Source organism: Haliotis rubra, unplaced genomic scaffold, assembly GCF_003918875.1.
Source record: "Haliotis rubra isolate DU_JTF1 unplaced genomic scaffold, ASM391887v1 Scf23, whole genome shotgun sequence".
Classification (NCBI taxonomy): domain Eukaryota; kingdom Metazoa; phylum Mollusca; class Gastropoda; order Lepetellida; family Haliotidae; genus Haliotis; species Haliotis rubra.
Genome location: NW_025766336.1, coordinates 241,781 through 260,915, shown reverse-complemented (window position 1 = coordinate 260,915; position 19,135 = coordinate 241,781). Strand labels below are relative to the sequence as shown.

Genomic DNA, 19,135 nt, shown 5'->3' with positions numbered 1-19,135 from the left:
GACGTACGAGTTGTCACAGTTGAGGAAGATGTATCATTCTCAACTTTGCGGGACTGCGTAGATAATCTTGGTTGAATTTCCTCATGTTGTAGATAAGTCGGAACTTTTCCCTGGAATTTTTCTTTGGTACTAAGAAGATTGGGGAGTAAAAACCGGGCGTGACGAGCTCCTGTTTTATTTCTTTGATCGCCTCCTTCTCGAGTAGAGTTGTGATGGCGTAGAGTAGGTTCTCCATCTGGTCAACAGCATAGTTGTGGCCCAGAGAGTTGCTTGTCAATGGTGGTACTGCTTGTAGTTGTATCTTTTATCCTCTGTGTAGGATCTGGGATACGTAGTCGTCCTGAAGAATTCCCCAATTCTCCCAGTAGCGTTGTAGACGTCCACCCACTGTTGAAGGTTGTATGGGAACGGCTGGGGGTGGAAGACTCCAGGCGTTCCGAACCCGTCATTCAGCGTCTAAAGTTCCTGGCACCTCTGAATCCTCTGCCTCTTCCGGGGTTACCTCTGGGAGCTCCGGTTGGGCGACAAAAAGAATCCTTGCCTCCTCTGGAGCTGCCGTATTTCTTTTCCCTGGCTCTCTGTATCCCCGTAAACTTCGACTTGCCGGAGTAGCGTTGCGACGTCTGACGGATAACACTGGCTAGTGTATCGATGGACTTGATAATAATTACCTCCCTTGACTCTTTCGTTACTTCATTGGCCACGTCCTCAATTTCCCCTGCGAAGATAGATGATGCTGACCACGGAGCTCTGTATAGTGACTTGGTGAATCCTTGTCTTCTCAAGAGCGTCAGGCCCGCTGATGTGGATGCCAGATGTTCGGACATAAACTGATGATCTTTCTTTTAGGTCAGCAAAGCCGAGTAGATCATTCTATCTTCTTCAGAGGTCGAGTTCCTGAACTTCCCGATGAGGGTTTCATTGATGGCTCTTGACCTGGCTAGACCCAAGAAGTTACGTCTGGTAGTTGTGTCTAGTTGTGCCAACTTTTTATCCTCTACTTTATAAGTCCAAGATCGGGAGTCGTTGATGATCTTGTAGTTCTCATCTATCTCTGGGGCCTTCATGAAGGGTTCCATGTGGTGAAGTGAGAACTTCTTGGCGTTGAATGGCGGGACGCTTTGACTCTGGAACTTCGTTGCCTTCCTGAAGGCTGTGCTGAAGTTTTCAGGTACATCCGAGACAGAATCGATGGGTGGAAGGGTAAATGTATGAAAGTCCTCGTTTGACATCATATACGTGAATGCTTCATTATCCCTTTTAGAAGGTGATGCAAGTTCCAATCCATTTGCCATCCAAAGATTTGATCTCTGTATCGGAGAATATGATTCCGCCATCATCTTCAGATCTAGAGGCTTCTTGTTCTGGAGATCATTGCCGTTGTGCCTCCTTCCTGCGTGGAGATCTGCGTGGAGACTTGCGTGGAGACCTGCGCACAGGCGACTGGTTCGGATAAGGATCCTCCCTTGAGTCTTGAGACGTATCTCTGTGCCTTCGTGAAGGTGTAGATTCTCTTCTATGGTATGTAGGGTGCCTGCGCGCAGGCTCCTGATGGCTGTCCGTATCTGAGGAGGATGATCTGCAATGCTCCAGTGAAGGTCTGGTTCTGCTCTTGCGCGAATGCTCCTCTGCAATATCTATTGCAGATTCATCGTTGGCCAGGCTGGCAGGTTCTAGTGAAGTTGTCGTGGAACATCGTTGAGTATGTCGCAGGCTACTATCTTCAGCGGGATGCGATCTGCAGGCTGCTTGTCCTTCATGCAGGCTCGTCGTAGATGGGGCCTTGGTCGCAGCTTTCTCCTGCGCGAACCTCCGTTTCATCAGGTCTAACATCTGCTGAGTAAACTGCTGCATGAAGATAACCGGGTTGAAACTCTGCGACGACGGCTGCTGCTGCTGCTGCAATGAGGACGACGCATCTGAGAGTGCTGAGGCTTCTCCCAAGGACTGCTGCACTTGTGAAGACCTGCCATCTCTATCTGATGTCTGCGTTGATAGAACGTTTGACTGCGCTGAGATGACTGCTGATGTTACTGTAGACGAAGACCTCGTCTTCTTCTTCACTGCTACTTCAGGAATGAGGATGGGTGGCTCGTCATATACATCTACTTTGTCTGAAGGGATGATCTCTGCAGCGAAGGACCTCGTCTTGTGCGCTGCCCCATGGGAAGACTTCGCCGGAGTCTTATCTGCAGACAACTTCTTCTTCTGAGAAGACGATGCCCTAGTCTTCTTAGACCGTGACGAGGTTATTGTTGATGTTGACGACCTCTTCCTGGAGCCGGAGCTACCATCAGCCACAACAACACGCTCTGTAGTAGCAACCGGTAAATCACTGGAATGGACGGTTATCAGCGCAATCACTCGGTTTAGACATGATTTGTAAAAGCCGTCTAGACCTGTCCTTGGCACGTCTAAGAATGGAATATAAATAATTATTAAATTCAATTTCAGATAAATGCTGAGAAAGTTGACAGCGAAAGCTGGAAGAAAATGTAGAAGTACAATTAGGACATAATAAATGCAGATCAGCAACCGACGACCGGTATCTGCAACGAATGCAAGTTTTCATCAATTGTAACAAGATGAAAAATCATGTCAACAACGTGAATAAACAGATAATTTAGACAAAAATTTAAAACCATATTGCTGGTATATCATCCTAAATGCCGTATACAGCTAATTTAGTAGTAAAGGCCTAAATATAAAAGGACATAACGCCGTATAGGGGACCCAGGCGCTCTCACAACCGTCCTCTAGGGCGAAGAAGGAGAGAGTGAAGAGCATGTTGGGTCATGTGACGGGAGATAACACTGGGTGAGTGATTTTACGTCTGCTTTTTTGAAGGGAGCTTCAAAAAGGGGATTCAAGTGTTCCACTATCATTCGCAAGAAGGAGACAAGCAATTAAGCATGACTCAGGATAAGGAAAAATATGGTAACACTAAAATGGTAACAGAAAAGAATATTAAAGAAGATGTGTTACTAAAAGACTTTTGAAATTGAAGAACCACACTGATGTGTGCAGTGCTTCCAGATCTGCCTGTGACTCCCAGTTAAGAGGGTGTCCAACTGTCATCAGTATCTTCATCTTCATCAGCCAACTCATCAATAAGCTGAGACAAGGGTTTGGGAACACGAACCTCATAGCTACTCTCACTGCCTGTGTCATCTGTCAGCCTCATATCATCAGAGAACTCGACATCAGAGTTGCCTGGCTCCCAAGACGAGTCACTATCGTCGTTGTACTGTGCCAGGAGCTGGGTAGTAGTGGGAGGGATCTCCACATCCTCCTCAGGATGTCCAGGGGTCTCGGATGCATGTTTACGTTTCCGAGCAGCTGATATGGAGGACACTGCTGGTTGTACAGACCTCGATATATCAGAGTCAGTTCCAGATGGTTGATTTGAAGTCATTGATTCAGTTTTACTTGGGTCCTTTAGCAGAGGCCTCAACAAGGAGACACTACCTTGTGTTGATGGAAATCCTGCAGACTTCATCTCTTCACTTGTTGAAGTACAGGAAAGTGGTCGAGACCTCACATGTTTTGCATTAAACTCTGTTGCACTCTCACGTTTTGAATGCCTGAAGGAGACTCCAGATGAATTATTTTTTTCCCCAGGCTTTGGAATTTTTCTAAGATCTAGTAACGATAGATTTATTTTAACATTCACAGTAGGGGAATAGCTCTGATCATGAGATTCCACAGTTCCAAGCTCTGACTTCTTTCTGCTCTTCACACATGGCTCACTAAATTCTGAATGGTTATGATGTTTTTTGCATTTGTCAAGCCTTTCACAACAAGGTTTGGACTGACATGAAGTTAATTCTTGGTTGCATTGAGAAAATATATTCGGAATAACATCGACAGGTTTTGAATTAGTAAATTCTGAAATTTCAGCTTTACTTTTCCCCGTGACATCAAGGTCATTCAAATGAAAACTGTTTTTACTGGTGATAGCATCACTGGTGACAGTTTCTGAGATGCTACTGGTCCTGATCTTCTTATTGCTGAAAGCATCACTGCCCATTGTGTCCTCTGCATACTCCACATCCTCTGCTGATGAGATCCACATACAGGAGTCATCAGTTGGAGCAAGCGGACACACTGTGTCACGAATCATCACAGGATCAACTACAGATTCACAATGTGTTCCTGTGATGTCCACACCAGGTGTTGGGGATACTACATGCTCTTGTTCTCTCAATGTTGATGGTAACATTTTGCAGTGCTCCAGGGATGACTTCCACTCATCAGGAAAATTGGAGTTTGGATCTCTACATGTTGACTGCCAGTCATGCATGAACGCTGCCTTTACACTGTCATTGAACTTTCTCGAATCTTCCACTTGCTCTGGTAGATATGGTGAACAAGTGACACTGTACACTGCATCCGTGGATGTGATATCTGAAGCCAGAGGCAGAATAGCAGATTTTAATCTGCTGGCTTCACATGAATCTTCAGTTGTGACTGTTTGACCACTGTCCAGTGGGTTGGACACCTGTAAGTGTGACATGTGTGCTGTAGCTTCAGGGTTCCGATCAGGTCTATTGATTGCACTGAAACCAGTCAGCAAGTTACATGAAGCTGGAGAAAGGCCTGCAACATCAGCAGAAAATCCTGAAAGAACAGATGTGGTGGACACACTCGTGTCAAAGGCTTGATGTACACCAGGCTGGATGTTCAGTTCATTTGACAAATTCCTGTGTCTATCAATAACTAGTGGGCTATCCAAGTCATTGGTTTCCTCAACTATGTTTCTTTGAGGATGGTTATCAGTGCTCTGGTGAAATGACTGCTGGATGGCGGACCCCAATGACTGGTATTCAGTAATGATATTTGTAACAAGATCACCTGCAGTGAACATCTGACTGCTTGCCCCTGCAACAAGCCCATTAGACATGCTGCTCTCTGTTATGCCTTCACTCACTACAGCAGCCTCAGCCCCATCAGCTAATTCTATCACTTCATTAGCACCGGTGTTTTCTTCAATACTTATTGAGGCTTCCACAGTATCTGAGCTGTTAAAACCTGCCTCAATAATCTCTGGTGTTTCAGAATTGATTGAAGATGTTGACAGAGGTCGGACTCGTCTCCAGCTCCTGGTATTTCTCAGCATCTCTACATCACTGTCACTATCAGACATGACTCCTCTGGATGCATGGCCAGGAGAGCCATTATCATCAGAGGAATTAAAGAAAAGACTTTCTACTGCCACATCATCCGAGTCTGACTCTGAGGATCCATGTGTGTTCTGGTCATCATCATCCCAAGAGTCCCAACTGGAGAACCAATCATCAGGATGAGAAGGACGACGCCGCCGCTCCTGGTCCACCTGTTTCCGCAGGCTCTCCACATCCTTCCTAAGACTCTCCTGTAGGCACATCAGCTGCTGAAGGCGGGCCTCCAGTTCCTCAGCATGCTTCTGTCGCTCTGAAGCAAATGTAAATGTTGCATTGTAACATTCTCTCTCTCAAGATTCTAACATAAACATCTCTAGTTCTCTTAAACTCCTACGAGACAACTGTATAATTCGGTGTGAATAATATTGGTATTTTAATCTCAAAGGAATGGATGTTGTATTGTTAAAGTATGTAGGGATCACTGGATATTGAATGGGCTGTAAAACATGTAGTTGTTCAACAACACCACCCACCCACACCCACCCACCCACACCCACCCCCCACCCCCACACACACACACACACAGAGTTGACATTTCCTTGAAATAATTGAAAATATTTAATGTTGTTTCACAACTATTATGTATTCCTCAGGAAGAGGTGCCATTGGATATTATTTTCACAATTCTAATCATATTATATTTCACCACTTAAACAAAGTAAATAGCTCCCTCTGGGTATTGCAAAGTAATTAATGTTATATTTGGAGATACTTCTATACTTTTCAAACAAAACCAATACTACATTTTGTTGATTTTTTTTTAACGAAATTTCAAGCCATGTGATTAAATTTTCAATTTAATGTAACTGTCTTACCCCATACCTTTGTATCAATGATGACATTCACACTAGTGTGTGTGATATGTAACATAAAGGGTCATGACATCAACAGCTCTGGGTGTTTTTAAATCATGCATAAAATGAAAGAGAGTGACCAGCTGTGTAGAACATTGACATTGAGTTTTCACTTTGGAAAGTGAGTGAAAACTCAATGTCTTGTTCTACATATTTCTTTGAGGAAATACATTTTGGCAGTTAGAAGATTTTTTTTAAATGCAGAGTGAAGCAAAATAATCAATATTACCGGGGTACTTTCACTTTAATTATCAGCAACTAATTATCAGCAACTATGTATATTCACAGTTACTTCTGTCTTTGAGAAATGTTTAATTTACTTGACCAAGATGACAGTAAAACAGGGCCAACCTCACCTTCAGCATGTTTCTTCAAGGCTAGCATACAGTCATGGCTGTCTACATCCTTGATGGGAATGTGTAATCCACACTGCTGTTGACAAAGGACCTCTCGGAATTCACACAGAATTGTCTCATGCAACTCTAAGTCCTGGCGGAGAACCTGTTCTTTGCATTCTACATACTTGCATGTTACCAACTCAAAGCCACAACTGGCAATATGGGAACGGTAGTGCTCCAGTGCTGGTTTCATTGGGCAACCATTTTCACGGAAATCACAAATCATGGTCAGTTTGTTCAGAATGTTCTGAACAAGTGGGAGAACAGACTTGAGATCCCTTCGGGTAACTTTCTTCCGACATGATGGACAAGTGCGGCGATGACCGAGCCATGTCTCAATACAATGTCTACAGAAAACATGTTGACACGGTGTCTCCATTGGCTCATCTAGGACGAAGGTGCAGATACAGCACACAAGCTCAGCATCTGGTGGTGGGTCAAACTTGTCCACATCATACTGAGACATGGCTAGTTGTGTATTCTGGCCTGGAAAAAACACAGTATATGGTGCATGGACATATGGAACAAATATATAAATATTTATCAGTCTATAACAATTCCAAATCACTTTTCTATTTGTGAGTAGTTAGGTGGAATACATGTCTGACTGAACAAATTACAAAATGATTTTCTAAATATATACTTAAGCCATCAGCTGGACTATGTACCATAGTGTAATAATTTGTTGTCCATGCAACAATTGTGTGTTAATGACTGTTCATAATTTATGGCTAGGAGATAATGATGATTTTAATGAAGTTGCATGTACAATGTGAACGACACCCCCTCTCCCTCTCTCTCCCCCCCTTACTAAAATTTATGCACAAAGTTAGTGACACCCCCCTGCATGTCATGTACGAAATCAATTCCCTCCCCACCATAATTGTTTAATATTTACATTTACAAAATTGCTGCCACCCCATAGTTAATGTGTACAAAACTCATGATCCCCCTAGTTCCCATGAACAAAATGGGTGACCCTCCCTCAAAATCATCATCACAATCCCCCACCCCTTCACCCCACCCATGCCATAACGGTCCCTTAGTATTTTAATATAGACGTACCAAAAGGTCTTCATACTACTTCATACAAGGTAAGAGTTCAGCCCGTAACCCCCACTTGAAATTTATTCTATTTAATAGGATTATTTCGAGGGGTTAGGGTTAAGGTTTAGGGTTAAATTTAGGGTTAGTGTTAGGTTTAGGCTTTTCATTAAAAAAAACCACAGGCCTATATTCTTAGGCATAGAATGATTAACAAAAATATGGGGGTTACGGGCGGAAATCTTTCCCAGTACAATGGTATAAATAATACAATGGTATAAATATTGTCGTGTTAGTTACCACCAGCGGAATGTGCAATATACATAAACCCATGCCGCCACAGGCTAGCTGGCATTTGTGGAAAGAGACGAAGCTTTGTCTGTGACGCGTGACGACTGACTTTATTTCTCCTTTCCCTTATAAAATTCATCTCAAAGTTATGACAAGTGCCAACATCAAATGTGATAATGAATAATACCCATACGGGTGCATTAAATAAGGTACCCATTCGCAGCCTGGGATGACCGGGAACTAGTCTTATCTGTCCAAGCCTAGAAGCAAGGGGTTTTCTCACTTCTTGAAAGGCACAACACAGGTTCAAAAATAAGGCTCAAGTTGTTTGAATGTAGCACCTTTTGTTTTGGATGTACTCGGGTGAAGACGAAATCGCAAATGACAACAGCAGTCTGGCAATCTGTGTCCATCCGTTGAAATTGATGAAGGTCTTGATGACAGCTCTTCTTTGAAGCCTGAACCCTGATAACGTCCCTTTATGAGAACTTTCACCAGGTGGACTCACACTAAGCTGGTTCCCGGCTCCCTTTGCGCGCACCATATATTGCGATATGCGAGACGGGGCCCAGCTTACCCCCGTGGGTAGTGCGAACGCCCTTCAGCGTTTGATCAGTTTCTCCACTCCAGTGGACGATTTCAGCGAGAACAAATTTATTGGTATCGCGAAGTGAATTATATATTTCATAAACAGAATTCTTAAAGTATATTCATTTTTGTGATATTTTGTATTTATGAAATTTATTAATTGCGATCAAAATCGAATCAGGTAAATAAGGGACCGTTCATAATTTATGGCTGGGGGTGATGATGATTTTAAAGGGGGTCACCGATTTTGTTCTGGGGAGGTAGGGGGTCAGCAATTTTGTACATAAAAATATTTAAAAATTATGCTTAAAAAATATTGGAAGGGGAGGGGGTCATTGATGTTGTACATGACATGCAGGGGGTCACTTACATTGTACATAAATTTTAGTGTGGGGGGGGGGTCATTCACACTGTACATGCTTCTCCATAAAAATCACCATCACCCCCCTGGCCATAAATTATGAACGGTCCCTAATAATTGTCAATCTTCAACTGTTACTATCAATAATGGCACTCCACAAGGATGCGTTCTGTCACCGTTGTTATTCATTACATATCCAATTACTGATTGTGTTGCAAAAGATTCATCCTGTTCAGTTATGAAATTCGCGGACGACGCTGCACTCATTGCTTTATTGAATGGTTCTATCGAAGATAGCTATCGATGATAGCAGAGACCATATAATGGAATCTACTGTATGGTCTCTGATCATAGGTCAAACAGAACATGGAGATACTTTATCCCCTGTGGCATTACAATTTTAAACAAATAATGCTTGAAATGTTTATAAATATACACTTTCGTGGACGCTGATATATCTGCAAATTTGTTGATTTAGTGTATGTGACTTACAGGAATACAGAAAAGTGTACATGTGTGACTTGTTTAATTGTGTGTGGTGGTGTGTATTATGCACGTGACTGGGAGTATTAATTTTATATTTGTCCATATTTAACCATCTATTATCGTAATTGCCATACATATTATTTTATCGTATCATGTCATGTTCTGTTTGATTGATCTGATCTTAATGATTTGGTATCAAACGAGCGAAAGTGAGTTTGATACGAAATCTTTTCACGAGTTTAATAAAAATGGTACTTCACGGAAGCGAGTTTAGTATTCTGGCTAGCTATTCTCGAAACGTTCGTAGCCCTAAGAATTCTTAAATTTGTTCGTTGTCAAAGTGTTAAGAATGGGCTTAATAAATTCGTAGGGCTACGAACGTTTCGAGAATAGCTAGCCTGGGCCCTTATTCTCAAAATGTTCGTAGCCCTAAGAATTCTTAACTTTGATCGTAACCAATGTGTTAAAAAATGGGCTTAAGAAGTTCGTAGGGCTACGAACGTTTCGAGAATAGCTAGCCTGTTTATTAATCTACAACATATTAAATGTGATATAGTGTGATGACTCTTAGCTTTCCGTGAGTCAAGCAAGGTCTAATACCATTGTGACAGACGTATTAGCATTGTGACGTCATAGCTGCAAACCATTATGATGCCATACGTCCAGCATCACGCGATGTTATTACACAATGTGTAATAACATTGTAGATTTATTAAATAGTGATATCTTCAACGGGTGAGTAATAAATATCATGTGCACATGTGCACGTATCACTTTTGCCTTGCAACCATTGTTTCAGTATTTCGTCAACCGTGACGTCACTAAACAATTGAACGTGACGTCAAAGAAGAGTTACCGTGTTTTACTGCACATATGTACGTGAATAAAATGGATAATAAAGAAATTATTACAATTGAGCAAGTGTGTCATATGACTTATACGAAAATCGTGCAAAATACAAAATTTCACACTCGTTTCGTTTAAGTCGTGTTAGTACTAGTCGAATTGCCCCAGCAAATTTCAAATTGCCCCGGATTTTTTGTCAAATTGACCCAGGGGCGTAGTCAAAATGCCCTAATGTATTTTAAATGATTAAATATACGCCATAAATGCATAGTTTTTGTCAACTTTGATGTTACATTCTTCATATAAAAGTTATTAGGAAGTAATATTAAATAAAACTCGTGAAATTGTTTGTATCATACGAGATCATTAGCTCGTTTGATAAATACTTTATTGCTCAGAGCCAATACTTCTTTGATGAGCTTAGGCTGGGCCCTGTCTCTCATGTGGCCATATATACACGCAGTGTGGCGCAAGTTCACTACGCTCAAAGAGAGCCAGGATTCATGGAGAGCTTGGCTTCAATATACAAGGGACTTAACTCTCCAGTTGAGGTTTCATTGGAATACTTCCGATTTCAACACAGTTTGGTACGGGACGAAAAAGAAAATAGGTAGGGTCTACATTATTTCGCGGATTTCTTGTTCAACTATTATTCATTGAAGTAAGAAAGTTTGGTTGGTACGTAAATCTAACTGTCCCGTTTCACTAAAACATTGCGAGTCACTAAACAGATCATAAATCCCGGAAACATAAACATTGTTCTCATCACTCAGACATCAGACATCACCCGCGCACAACCCCCGTTGTGGATCTAGAAGGCATGTAGCGACGAAAACAACATGAACTATATGAACACATTCATTATGTTCAAACCTCTCTCCCTCTTGTTTGCTGTTTGGCATGTCTTGCAATAACAGACATAGTGTGTACATACATATTATATCAATCATTCATACCGGCTACTGCTCTGGTCATGTTTGTCTGTCTTACTGAAACTTGGCTAAAGGTTTCAAATCCTGGCTAATGTTTAGAAGGCTTTCATGATCACATGTGAATAACGTATGCATCATTCATGCAGTAGTGGTGTGACGATTCAATACGCATGGATGCATCGATCCATGGGCCGCCAATACAGGGAATCGATACAAAGTTTTACATTGTCGTATATCCCGATACAATACTCTCAAATGGGCCCCAATACATCGAAGTTTAGCTTGGAATATTGCCGAATCACGATATCTGTCACGAAAAAAAGACTTACTTTTGTTTGAAGATTAAAATATATACTTACTTATTTTCCCATCATAAGTAAACGTGTTCTCGGAAATTCTTACGTCAAGAACTGTGTCAGACATAGCGCTTGCATGTTATTAACATTAGTGTGTGTAAATTTAATTATCTCGTTTCCGAATGAACATTGAAAAAACGCTGGCGGAATTTGACAAAATACTTTCAAATGGTTTTGTTTGATCTTAAGGTATTTTATAATTGGTGTTAGAATTAAAGATTTAAGTATCGTGATACGTATCGTATCGCCACCCTTATATTGGGATTCGTATCGTATCGCAGATACAGTGTACAATACTTTGGCAATATATCGTCGTGACTAAAATTTTAGTATCGTGATGTATCATATCGCAGGTTGTATGCCAATACCAGCACTAGCATGCAGTATTGGGACAAAACTCTCATCTCTTTGCACACAATGCTTGTTTGCCTGATTTATACCCTTGTCGAGAGCATTTATAAGGTGATTTAGTAAAAATATAGAGCTATTTTTATGATTAAGAAAGAAGTAACCCTACCTCACAACCATGATTTGTCATGATTATTAATGTGAAGTTTTTAAATATGTTATGTAGGGCTGCACAATATAACCGGTTTACCGGTATTTACCGGTTCAGACATGAAAACAATACGTATTGCGATACACTGATCGAAAACCGGTATTTTGACATGCATTCGGAAAGCTTAGTAACACTCGGAAATCTTCGGATATTTCCGTTTTTTAAATTGTTCCTTTCCTTGTTTCATTTGTGCCAAACATTATTTACATTTTTATTTTGTCATGATTAAAAGTTTTTATTAAAGCCTAATCAAGCATTGTGATTTTGTTGTGTTTTTGCTTTATAAATCAAGCATTAACTCGATTATACATATTTTTTTTTAAAGAAAACTTCTTGCAATATATTGCAATACATGTCGCAATACATGCTTTCGCATCATAATTTATCGTAATACGAAAATTCCTTGCAATACCCATCCCTAATGTTATGGTTGTATTGATATACAGAAACATCAGAACTTTTTTCTATCAACTAAGAGGTCATAATTAAAATTTCAGTCGTCGGTGGGGTTAATGACATTTCAGATTCTTTAAGCATAGCGATACATTGCTAGCCACATGCTAGCACGCATTCGTAGTACTATTTCACACACTGGTTGATATTATTATTGATATTATTATTATTATATGTCTGTAACGTATTGACTGTATACATCATTTACAGTTAAACAAGCTAGCATCCAGAATCAATGATAATCTTATAACAAATATAACTGTATTTGTAGTAACTGAAGATGTCGGGCTTTGGTGAGAAAGAAGAGGAGGATATTTCATCTCTCATCTGCAGCCTAAATGAGTACCTGGAGGTGGATCGCCGGATGTCCGAGATGAAGATGTATGCACATCAGCACCCAGTGATGACCCTGTTCTGGGTGGTCACACTGGCCATGTGCTGTGTACCGGTCATCTGCTTCTGTACATTTGTCTGTGCCAGCATCTTCTTGGCTATCGCTGGATTTGTCCTCATTGAAGGTGTGTATACCGGGACTTGTATTCATGGGCAAGTTTTATGAACTGTTATTCCAATTGCACTAACTATGTACTTGAGCATGCTTCACTTGATTAAGTCAGAGTGGGAAACATTTCAGACAATGTGTTTTGTTATTATCGTGACTTCATGGAAGTCTTTTTTACGTTCTTTCACACACCTGATTTTTAGGGTTGTCAAATGTATAAATCAAATAATGCCAAATATATGACCTTATTGTCCAATGTAAGACTGTATGTATACCAAGGGGCGATGTGATTGCATGCACAACATAACGAAGAACAAATATATCGGACGACTGATTTAAATGTGAGAGAGAGACAATTTATTTCAGTACAATGGCCACAGTCAAAAACTGCACTCACTCCAATATATAGCATATGCATACTCAATGATGTCAAGAATGATGTCTTTTAGCAGCATTTAGAAGTTGTACATAGATGTCCAAGATATTTTTATGGATTAAATTTCTTTTTTATTTCCCTCACAACGTTTCAGGACCATAACAGGTCCCTCCATCAGGTGAACTGACAGTTGAGACTATAGTCTCATCAATATCAAGAATGTTTATTTGTAGACATACCTCAGTAGAATATACCATGTTTACAAAAAGAATACCAGTTTGTACAGTAACTACTGTATCGCACTTTGTAAATGTACTGTCATCAAAAAAGTATGATACATCACATAACATTTGCTGTTATCTATATAAAGCTCAACAGTTAACTTTCTCTCAGTGTACTGCAACTTTTAAAAATAAATTTTCACTTACAAAGTTCAGCTTGTATTTTTATCTACAAATGTTTAAGCCAAAATATTCTTAAAAGATGGACATACATAAACAATTCTGCCACCGTGAACCTTTATGATCTTAATAAGATGATTGATATTGATAATAAATATTTGTGGACTTAGAATACAGCCCTGACGTGTCAGAGGAGAAGTAATCTGTCAGGCCCTTACTTGTCCTTATACAAGCACTAAGGCTACAACAGTACATAGATACTATATTCTTAAGAAATTTGCCACATATATCAACCTCACTAAGACTTATAAAGAGAATATCTTGTTTAATAGAATCAACAGCTTTGGAAAAAACAGTAAACAGAAAATAAAATCTACCCTTCCTCTTGCTAGCAATAATCTTATAAAAAGTTGTTGTATGAAGTTGTTATCTTTGGTTGAGTAATTGGCTCTAAATCCAGCTTGTGCCTCATCAATAATATTATTAGTGTCACACAGTTTCTGAAGTCTGGAGTGAGGTTTCATTGACATGTTATTGCCAGGTTAAGTTTCATAGCCCGCTCAGATTTGCCCACCTGGTCAAATTCCATGACTTGGTCCAGTTTCATAACTTGATGAAGTTGGTAGCCTGGACAAGTTTCCACAGCCTGGTCAAGTTTCATACATAGGTCTCATTTCCTGACTTGGTCAAGGTTCATTGCTTGGTTAAGTTGCATGACGTCAAGTTTTCTAACACGTCAAGTTTTATAACATGGCTAATTTCATAGATCTAGTAATCTATGCTGTTGTCTTGCAGGTACTGTGGTAACCATAGCAACAGTACTCCTGGGCGGTGCATTGTTGGGGTGCTGCCTGCTGGCGCTGGGGTTCAGCTCAAGCCTAGTGGTGGGCTTCTATGCCATTCAATATAGCCTGGACATGGTCAAGGGACTGACCAACAAGATGCAGAAGCCAAAGTCAGGCCCGGCAGTCATGCAGCACAGTCCCCATGCTGAGACTCCCCAGAGACGTGTGGAGCCCTTTGTCTCTCTCAAGAGATGAGTGAGAACAAGAACAGTAGCTTGTACCAAGCATCGAACGCAAAACAATTAAGAAAGGAACAGCAGAATGCATACATAAACATATATGAATAGCTTGTGACTTTGGATATATTTCATGTGTTGCTATGTTTGATTATTTACATGAATGAACCTTTGCTGATGACAAAGATAATTATGTTTGTGCTTATCAAGCGGCTGTAAAAATCATGTGTGATATACTTAAATAACTTTCACAACAAATATTCCAGGTGCCTCTACTTGAGTATGTTCAGTCCTAGAGTACATGCTGTATGGAGAAATGGGTGTGATCAGTGTTGTGGTGTGCTGCCCTGGTATTATGCCTGTCATAGAGGGACATGGAGGTGAAGTGATCTGGCTCAAGTGGAGATTTCTGTCCCATTGATATTCTGGGATCTACAAATCAAGAGTTTGAATCTCATTTGCCAAGATTGTGGTTGTTGGTCAGTCATCAGCATGCCTGTGGTTGTTGGTCAGTCAACAGCATGCCTGTGCTTGTGGATGTCAATGGTAAATGTCCTTGACCTCTATCACTTTTCTCCCATATTAAGTCACACTAAGTGGGGATGTTGGCAGCTAAGATTTTTTTCAAAGCTCACAGACTCCAGTAAAAGAGGACCTCATATTATTATGTATGTCCCCTGAACTGACCATTCACTGATTCCATCTGAGATCTTGTAATGGAAAGGACAGCATCATCCAGGCTGTGTAGAGCTGGGAGTACATGACAGCAAGCATTCTAGCATTCTGGGAAAGCCACAGGTGAAGGAAGGAAACTGATCCTTAAATCTTTAGCCTGGTCTCATACTTAAGTCTTTCAGTGAAGACTTTTTTCAGTTTTTGCAGGAAAACATTTATTTCACAAGATGTGGCTTTCATTTTAACTTTTGTATTATCATGTAATCATTTTCATTATAATCACTATTATGCATAATCTAGTCATTGATTTAGTGATTCACTTTGTGCATCTATGATCAAGATAGTCTCTGTATGATCTGCATTATTAGCTGTCAGTGTACACTGTGTATATTACATGCTGCACTGGTTGGTTTAAATGTGTTCACCCATTCCTGTGCCGCACCTATAGTCAACATCATCAGTGGCTAACATGGAGAACACCATGGCTTATCTGAGAGTTTGGCCTGTAAGTCTGTTGCTTCAAAAACATACCATGTGAAAGTTGTTATTCAAGTTTGTTTGTCCTTATGTATGTGAACAAATTGATACTCTGTGGGCCTTTGGTATTGAAGGCAACAGTTTTCTGTGTTGTGTCCCTTTAGGATGTAAGATTCTGCATTCCACCTTTAACTATTTGTTTGAGAGGCATGGTGATGGTTTTCATACTTCGCTTTTCTCTGTTCATGTATTTTCTTGCAAAGAACCGAACACATTCATCCTTGATCATCCAAGGTACTGTGTCCCTAATGTATTATGATAAATACCATGGAACCATTCACATCAATAGCTTTGTATCTGAAGTGACATCACATCTCTTAGCCGGTTTAACGGAGAATATTTTTTTTTATCACTTGTCTATTTTTGGCACATTAAAATTAGGCTCCAATCGAGCCTGATCAGGTTTTAACCCAACATTTAGCAATATTCCAGCATTATCCCAGTTGGGGACACTAGAAATGGGCTTCTCACTTTGTTACCACTAGGCTAGCCCACCGTCCCATCTCCAGATGAAGCTAAAGAAGTGAATGGGTTTACAATGATCGATAGGACATATATTTGATAGTCGAAAATGAAAAATATTGTGTTCATATCACTGCTCAAAATCATTTTTACTATTGTTGCAAAATGTTGATATTTTTTCTTCATTTCACAACTCAGATTTGTGTTCATAAGATAAAATTTCATACGTATCAATGATTTCTTATATGTCAGACATGAAGGAACTTGCTACCACTTTCGTTGTTTCTTTCATCTTGGTAGAGACATTCATGCCGTCAGGGTGATGACACTCCTACTTCATCAGGTACACAGTTACCACTATGGAACTAATCATTTTTCAGGTAATTCACAGGTTTGGTGTTTCATCTTTCACCATGGTTATTGGGGAATATTCACACAGTGGTATATAACCTTGAGATATGTACAAAGCTCATTATTTCCCTATTATAAGCTACAGCTGTACAGTTTGGACATCTCATATGTTTATCAGCAATTTTAAGATTAACTGATAATTACAAGAGTAATTCTTCCTGTGTGAAGTGTACATGCCAACATGCTACAATCTAGCTTGTACAGGTAGTTGAGGTGCACAATGTTACTGCGATTCAAGTTACCATGGTTACCAGGTGACATACTGGTAGGTATTCTAATAACATACCCTTGGACCTAAACATTCAGAAAATAGAGAAATTTAGGAATATTATGGTCCATGGAGAAGTTGATGATCTGAAAGTACATACAAGCAGACAGGGCTACCAGAGACGTCAGCATCTTGTCCTGAAGCATAGTCAGAAGAGTTGTCATCGTCACAACTATTTGTAACAGAAAGAAGTGAATATTTTAAAAAACAAGGGAACCCACTAAATTTGTTTCGAAGCTGTTTCGTTTGATATTTTTGTTATCTTGTGGGTAAAACCTTGACAAACAGGAAACCGGTTTATTCCATGCAGCTCTTAAATAATTGCAAGAGATTTTACCAATGTATCCACCCGCTTCATCCAGTATCAGTTGTTTTGTTGTATTCTTGTTGAAGTGACCATGTTGATGTATCCAGTGTTTCTCATGATTGTTGGTATGGATATATATTTTGTTATGATCTTATCTGACAATAAACAATCAAATAATTTCTGTGTGTTCAGAGATGTGTGTAAATCAGTACAACTCCCTAATTAGTACCGCTCAATGATGTTACACTCAGCATCACCACACTCGGCATCACCACACTCGGCATCGTCACACTCGGCATCGTCACACTCGGCATCGTCACACTCGGCATCACTATTGGTCATCACCACTCAGCATCACCACACTCGGCATTACCACTCACCACACTCGGCATCGTCACACTCGGCATCATCACACTCGGCATCACTATTGGTCATCACCACTCAGCATCACCACACTTGGCATCACTACTCAGCATCACCACACTCGGCATCGTCACCCTCGGCATCATCACACTCGGCATCATCACTCTCGGCATCACTACTCAGCATCACCACACTCGGCATCATCACACTCGGCATCATCACTATTGGTCATCACCACTCAGCATCACCACACTCGGCATTACCACTCACCACACTCGGCATCGTCACACTCGGCATCATCACACTCGGCATCACTATTGGTCATCACCACTCAGCATCACCACACTTGGCATCACTACTCAGCATCACCACACTCGGCATCGTCACCCTCGGCATCACCACTCAGCATCACCACACTCGGCATCACTACTCAGCATCACCACACTCGGCATCATCACACTCGGCATCACTATTGGTCATCACCACTCAGCATCACCACACTCGGCATCACTACTCAGCATCACCACACGGGGTTTCGGCATCATCACACTCAGCATGATGGCCGAGTCACTACTTGTTATCATCACACTCGGCATCATTACACTTGGCATCACTACTTGGCATCACCACACTCGGCATCATCACACTCGGCATCACCACGCTCGGCATCACCACACTCGGCATCATCACCTCGGCATCACCACACTCGGCATCACCACATTTCGGCATCACCACAATCGGCATCACCACAATCGGCATCACCACAATTCATCACCTCGGCATCACCACACTCGGCATCATCACCTCGGCATCAGGTGCCGGGATCGAGCCCACCTGTGACCGGGTGTAAAAACCTCTTTCAGTGTTGTCACAAGCCCTAGTGTACAGTACACAACCCTGTGCACTTCAAAGAACCCACGAATCCGTTGGTATATGACCAGATGGTGGCCACATGAATATGTGCAAACACCTAGTTGCGGGTACAGCAACGTGCAGTAAACTTGGACAAAGTACTGTGACTATGTGTCCTAGTCTACCTAGCTGTGAATGGGTACCTCGTGAGGATGGGAAAGCCACACTAACTCGGTGCGCCTAGTGGCAGCAAGAGTTGAAATTGATAACAAGATGTGCCGTTGAGACTGACATCCAATGATCGAGGGAAAATATACCAGCTCCTTGAGCATGCACTAGTGCATGGATATGTGCGCTATATAAATATCCAATAACAATAACATCACCACACCAGAAGTAACACAATTTGGAATATGTATGGCATCAGTTCTTGTCAGTTGTTTGGACAATGTGGTGACTGTCAAACACAACCATCCATGACATCCCAGAGGTAATCACAGCGCCAATTTGTTCATTCCGCCATGTTACTTCATACCATATGATAATGTTCATTTGATATATGTGAATCCTGACCCTGCAGAAAGACATACCTATTACACAGAATCCATG

The 19,135-nt window shown here is 41.0% G+C and overlaps 2 protein-coding genes across 3 annotated transcripts; one reads left to right on the top strand and one right to left on the bottom strand.

The window, feature by feature from the left end:
- Positions 1-2,866: 2,866 nt before the first annotated feature.
- LOC124277946 lies at positions 2,867-8,566 on the bottom strand. The gene is made up of 3 exons (XM_046713662.1): positions 8,112-8,566; positions 6,394-6,921; positions 2,867-5,433 (listed from the first exon to the last, which is right to left on the bottom strand). Exons 2-3 carry the CDS (start codon positions 6,899-6,901, stop codon positions 3,056-3,058), a joined length of 2,886 nt encoding a protein of 961 aa, XP_046569618.1. The 5' UTR covers positions 6,902-6,921; positions 8,112-8,566; the 3' UTR covers positions 2,867-3,055.
- A 1,945-nt stretch (positions 8,567-10,511) lies between these two features.
- Positions 10,512-17,490, top strand: LOC124277948. 2 transcript variants are annotated; one of them, XM_046713664.1, is made up of 3 exons: positions 10,512-10,661; positions 12,623-12,869; positions 14,426-17,490. In XM_046713664.1, the coding sequence occupies exons 2-3, from the start codon at positions 12,632-12,634 to the stop codon at positions 14,668-14,670; spliced, it is 483 nt and encodes a 160-aa protein (XP_046569620.1). In that variant the 5' UTR covers positions 10,512-10,661; positions 12,623-12,631; the 3' UTR covers positions 14,671-17,490. The 2 variants fall into 2 exon arrangements, with proteins under 2 accessions (XP_046569620.1, XP_046569621.1); XM_046713665.1 differs by lacking the exon at positions 10,512-10,661 and adding an exon at positions 10,803-10,869.
- The last annotated feature ends 1,645 nt before the right edge of the window (positions 17,491-19,135 follow it).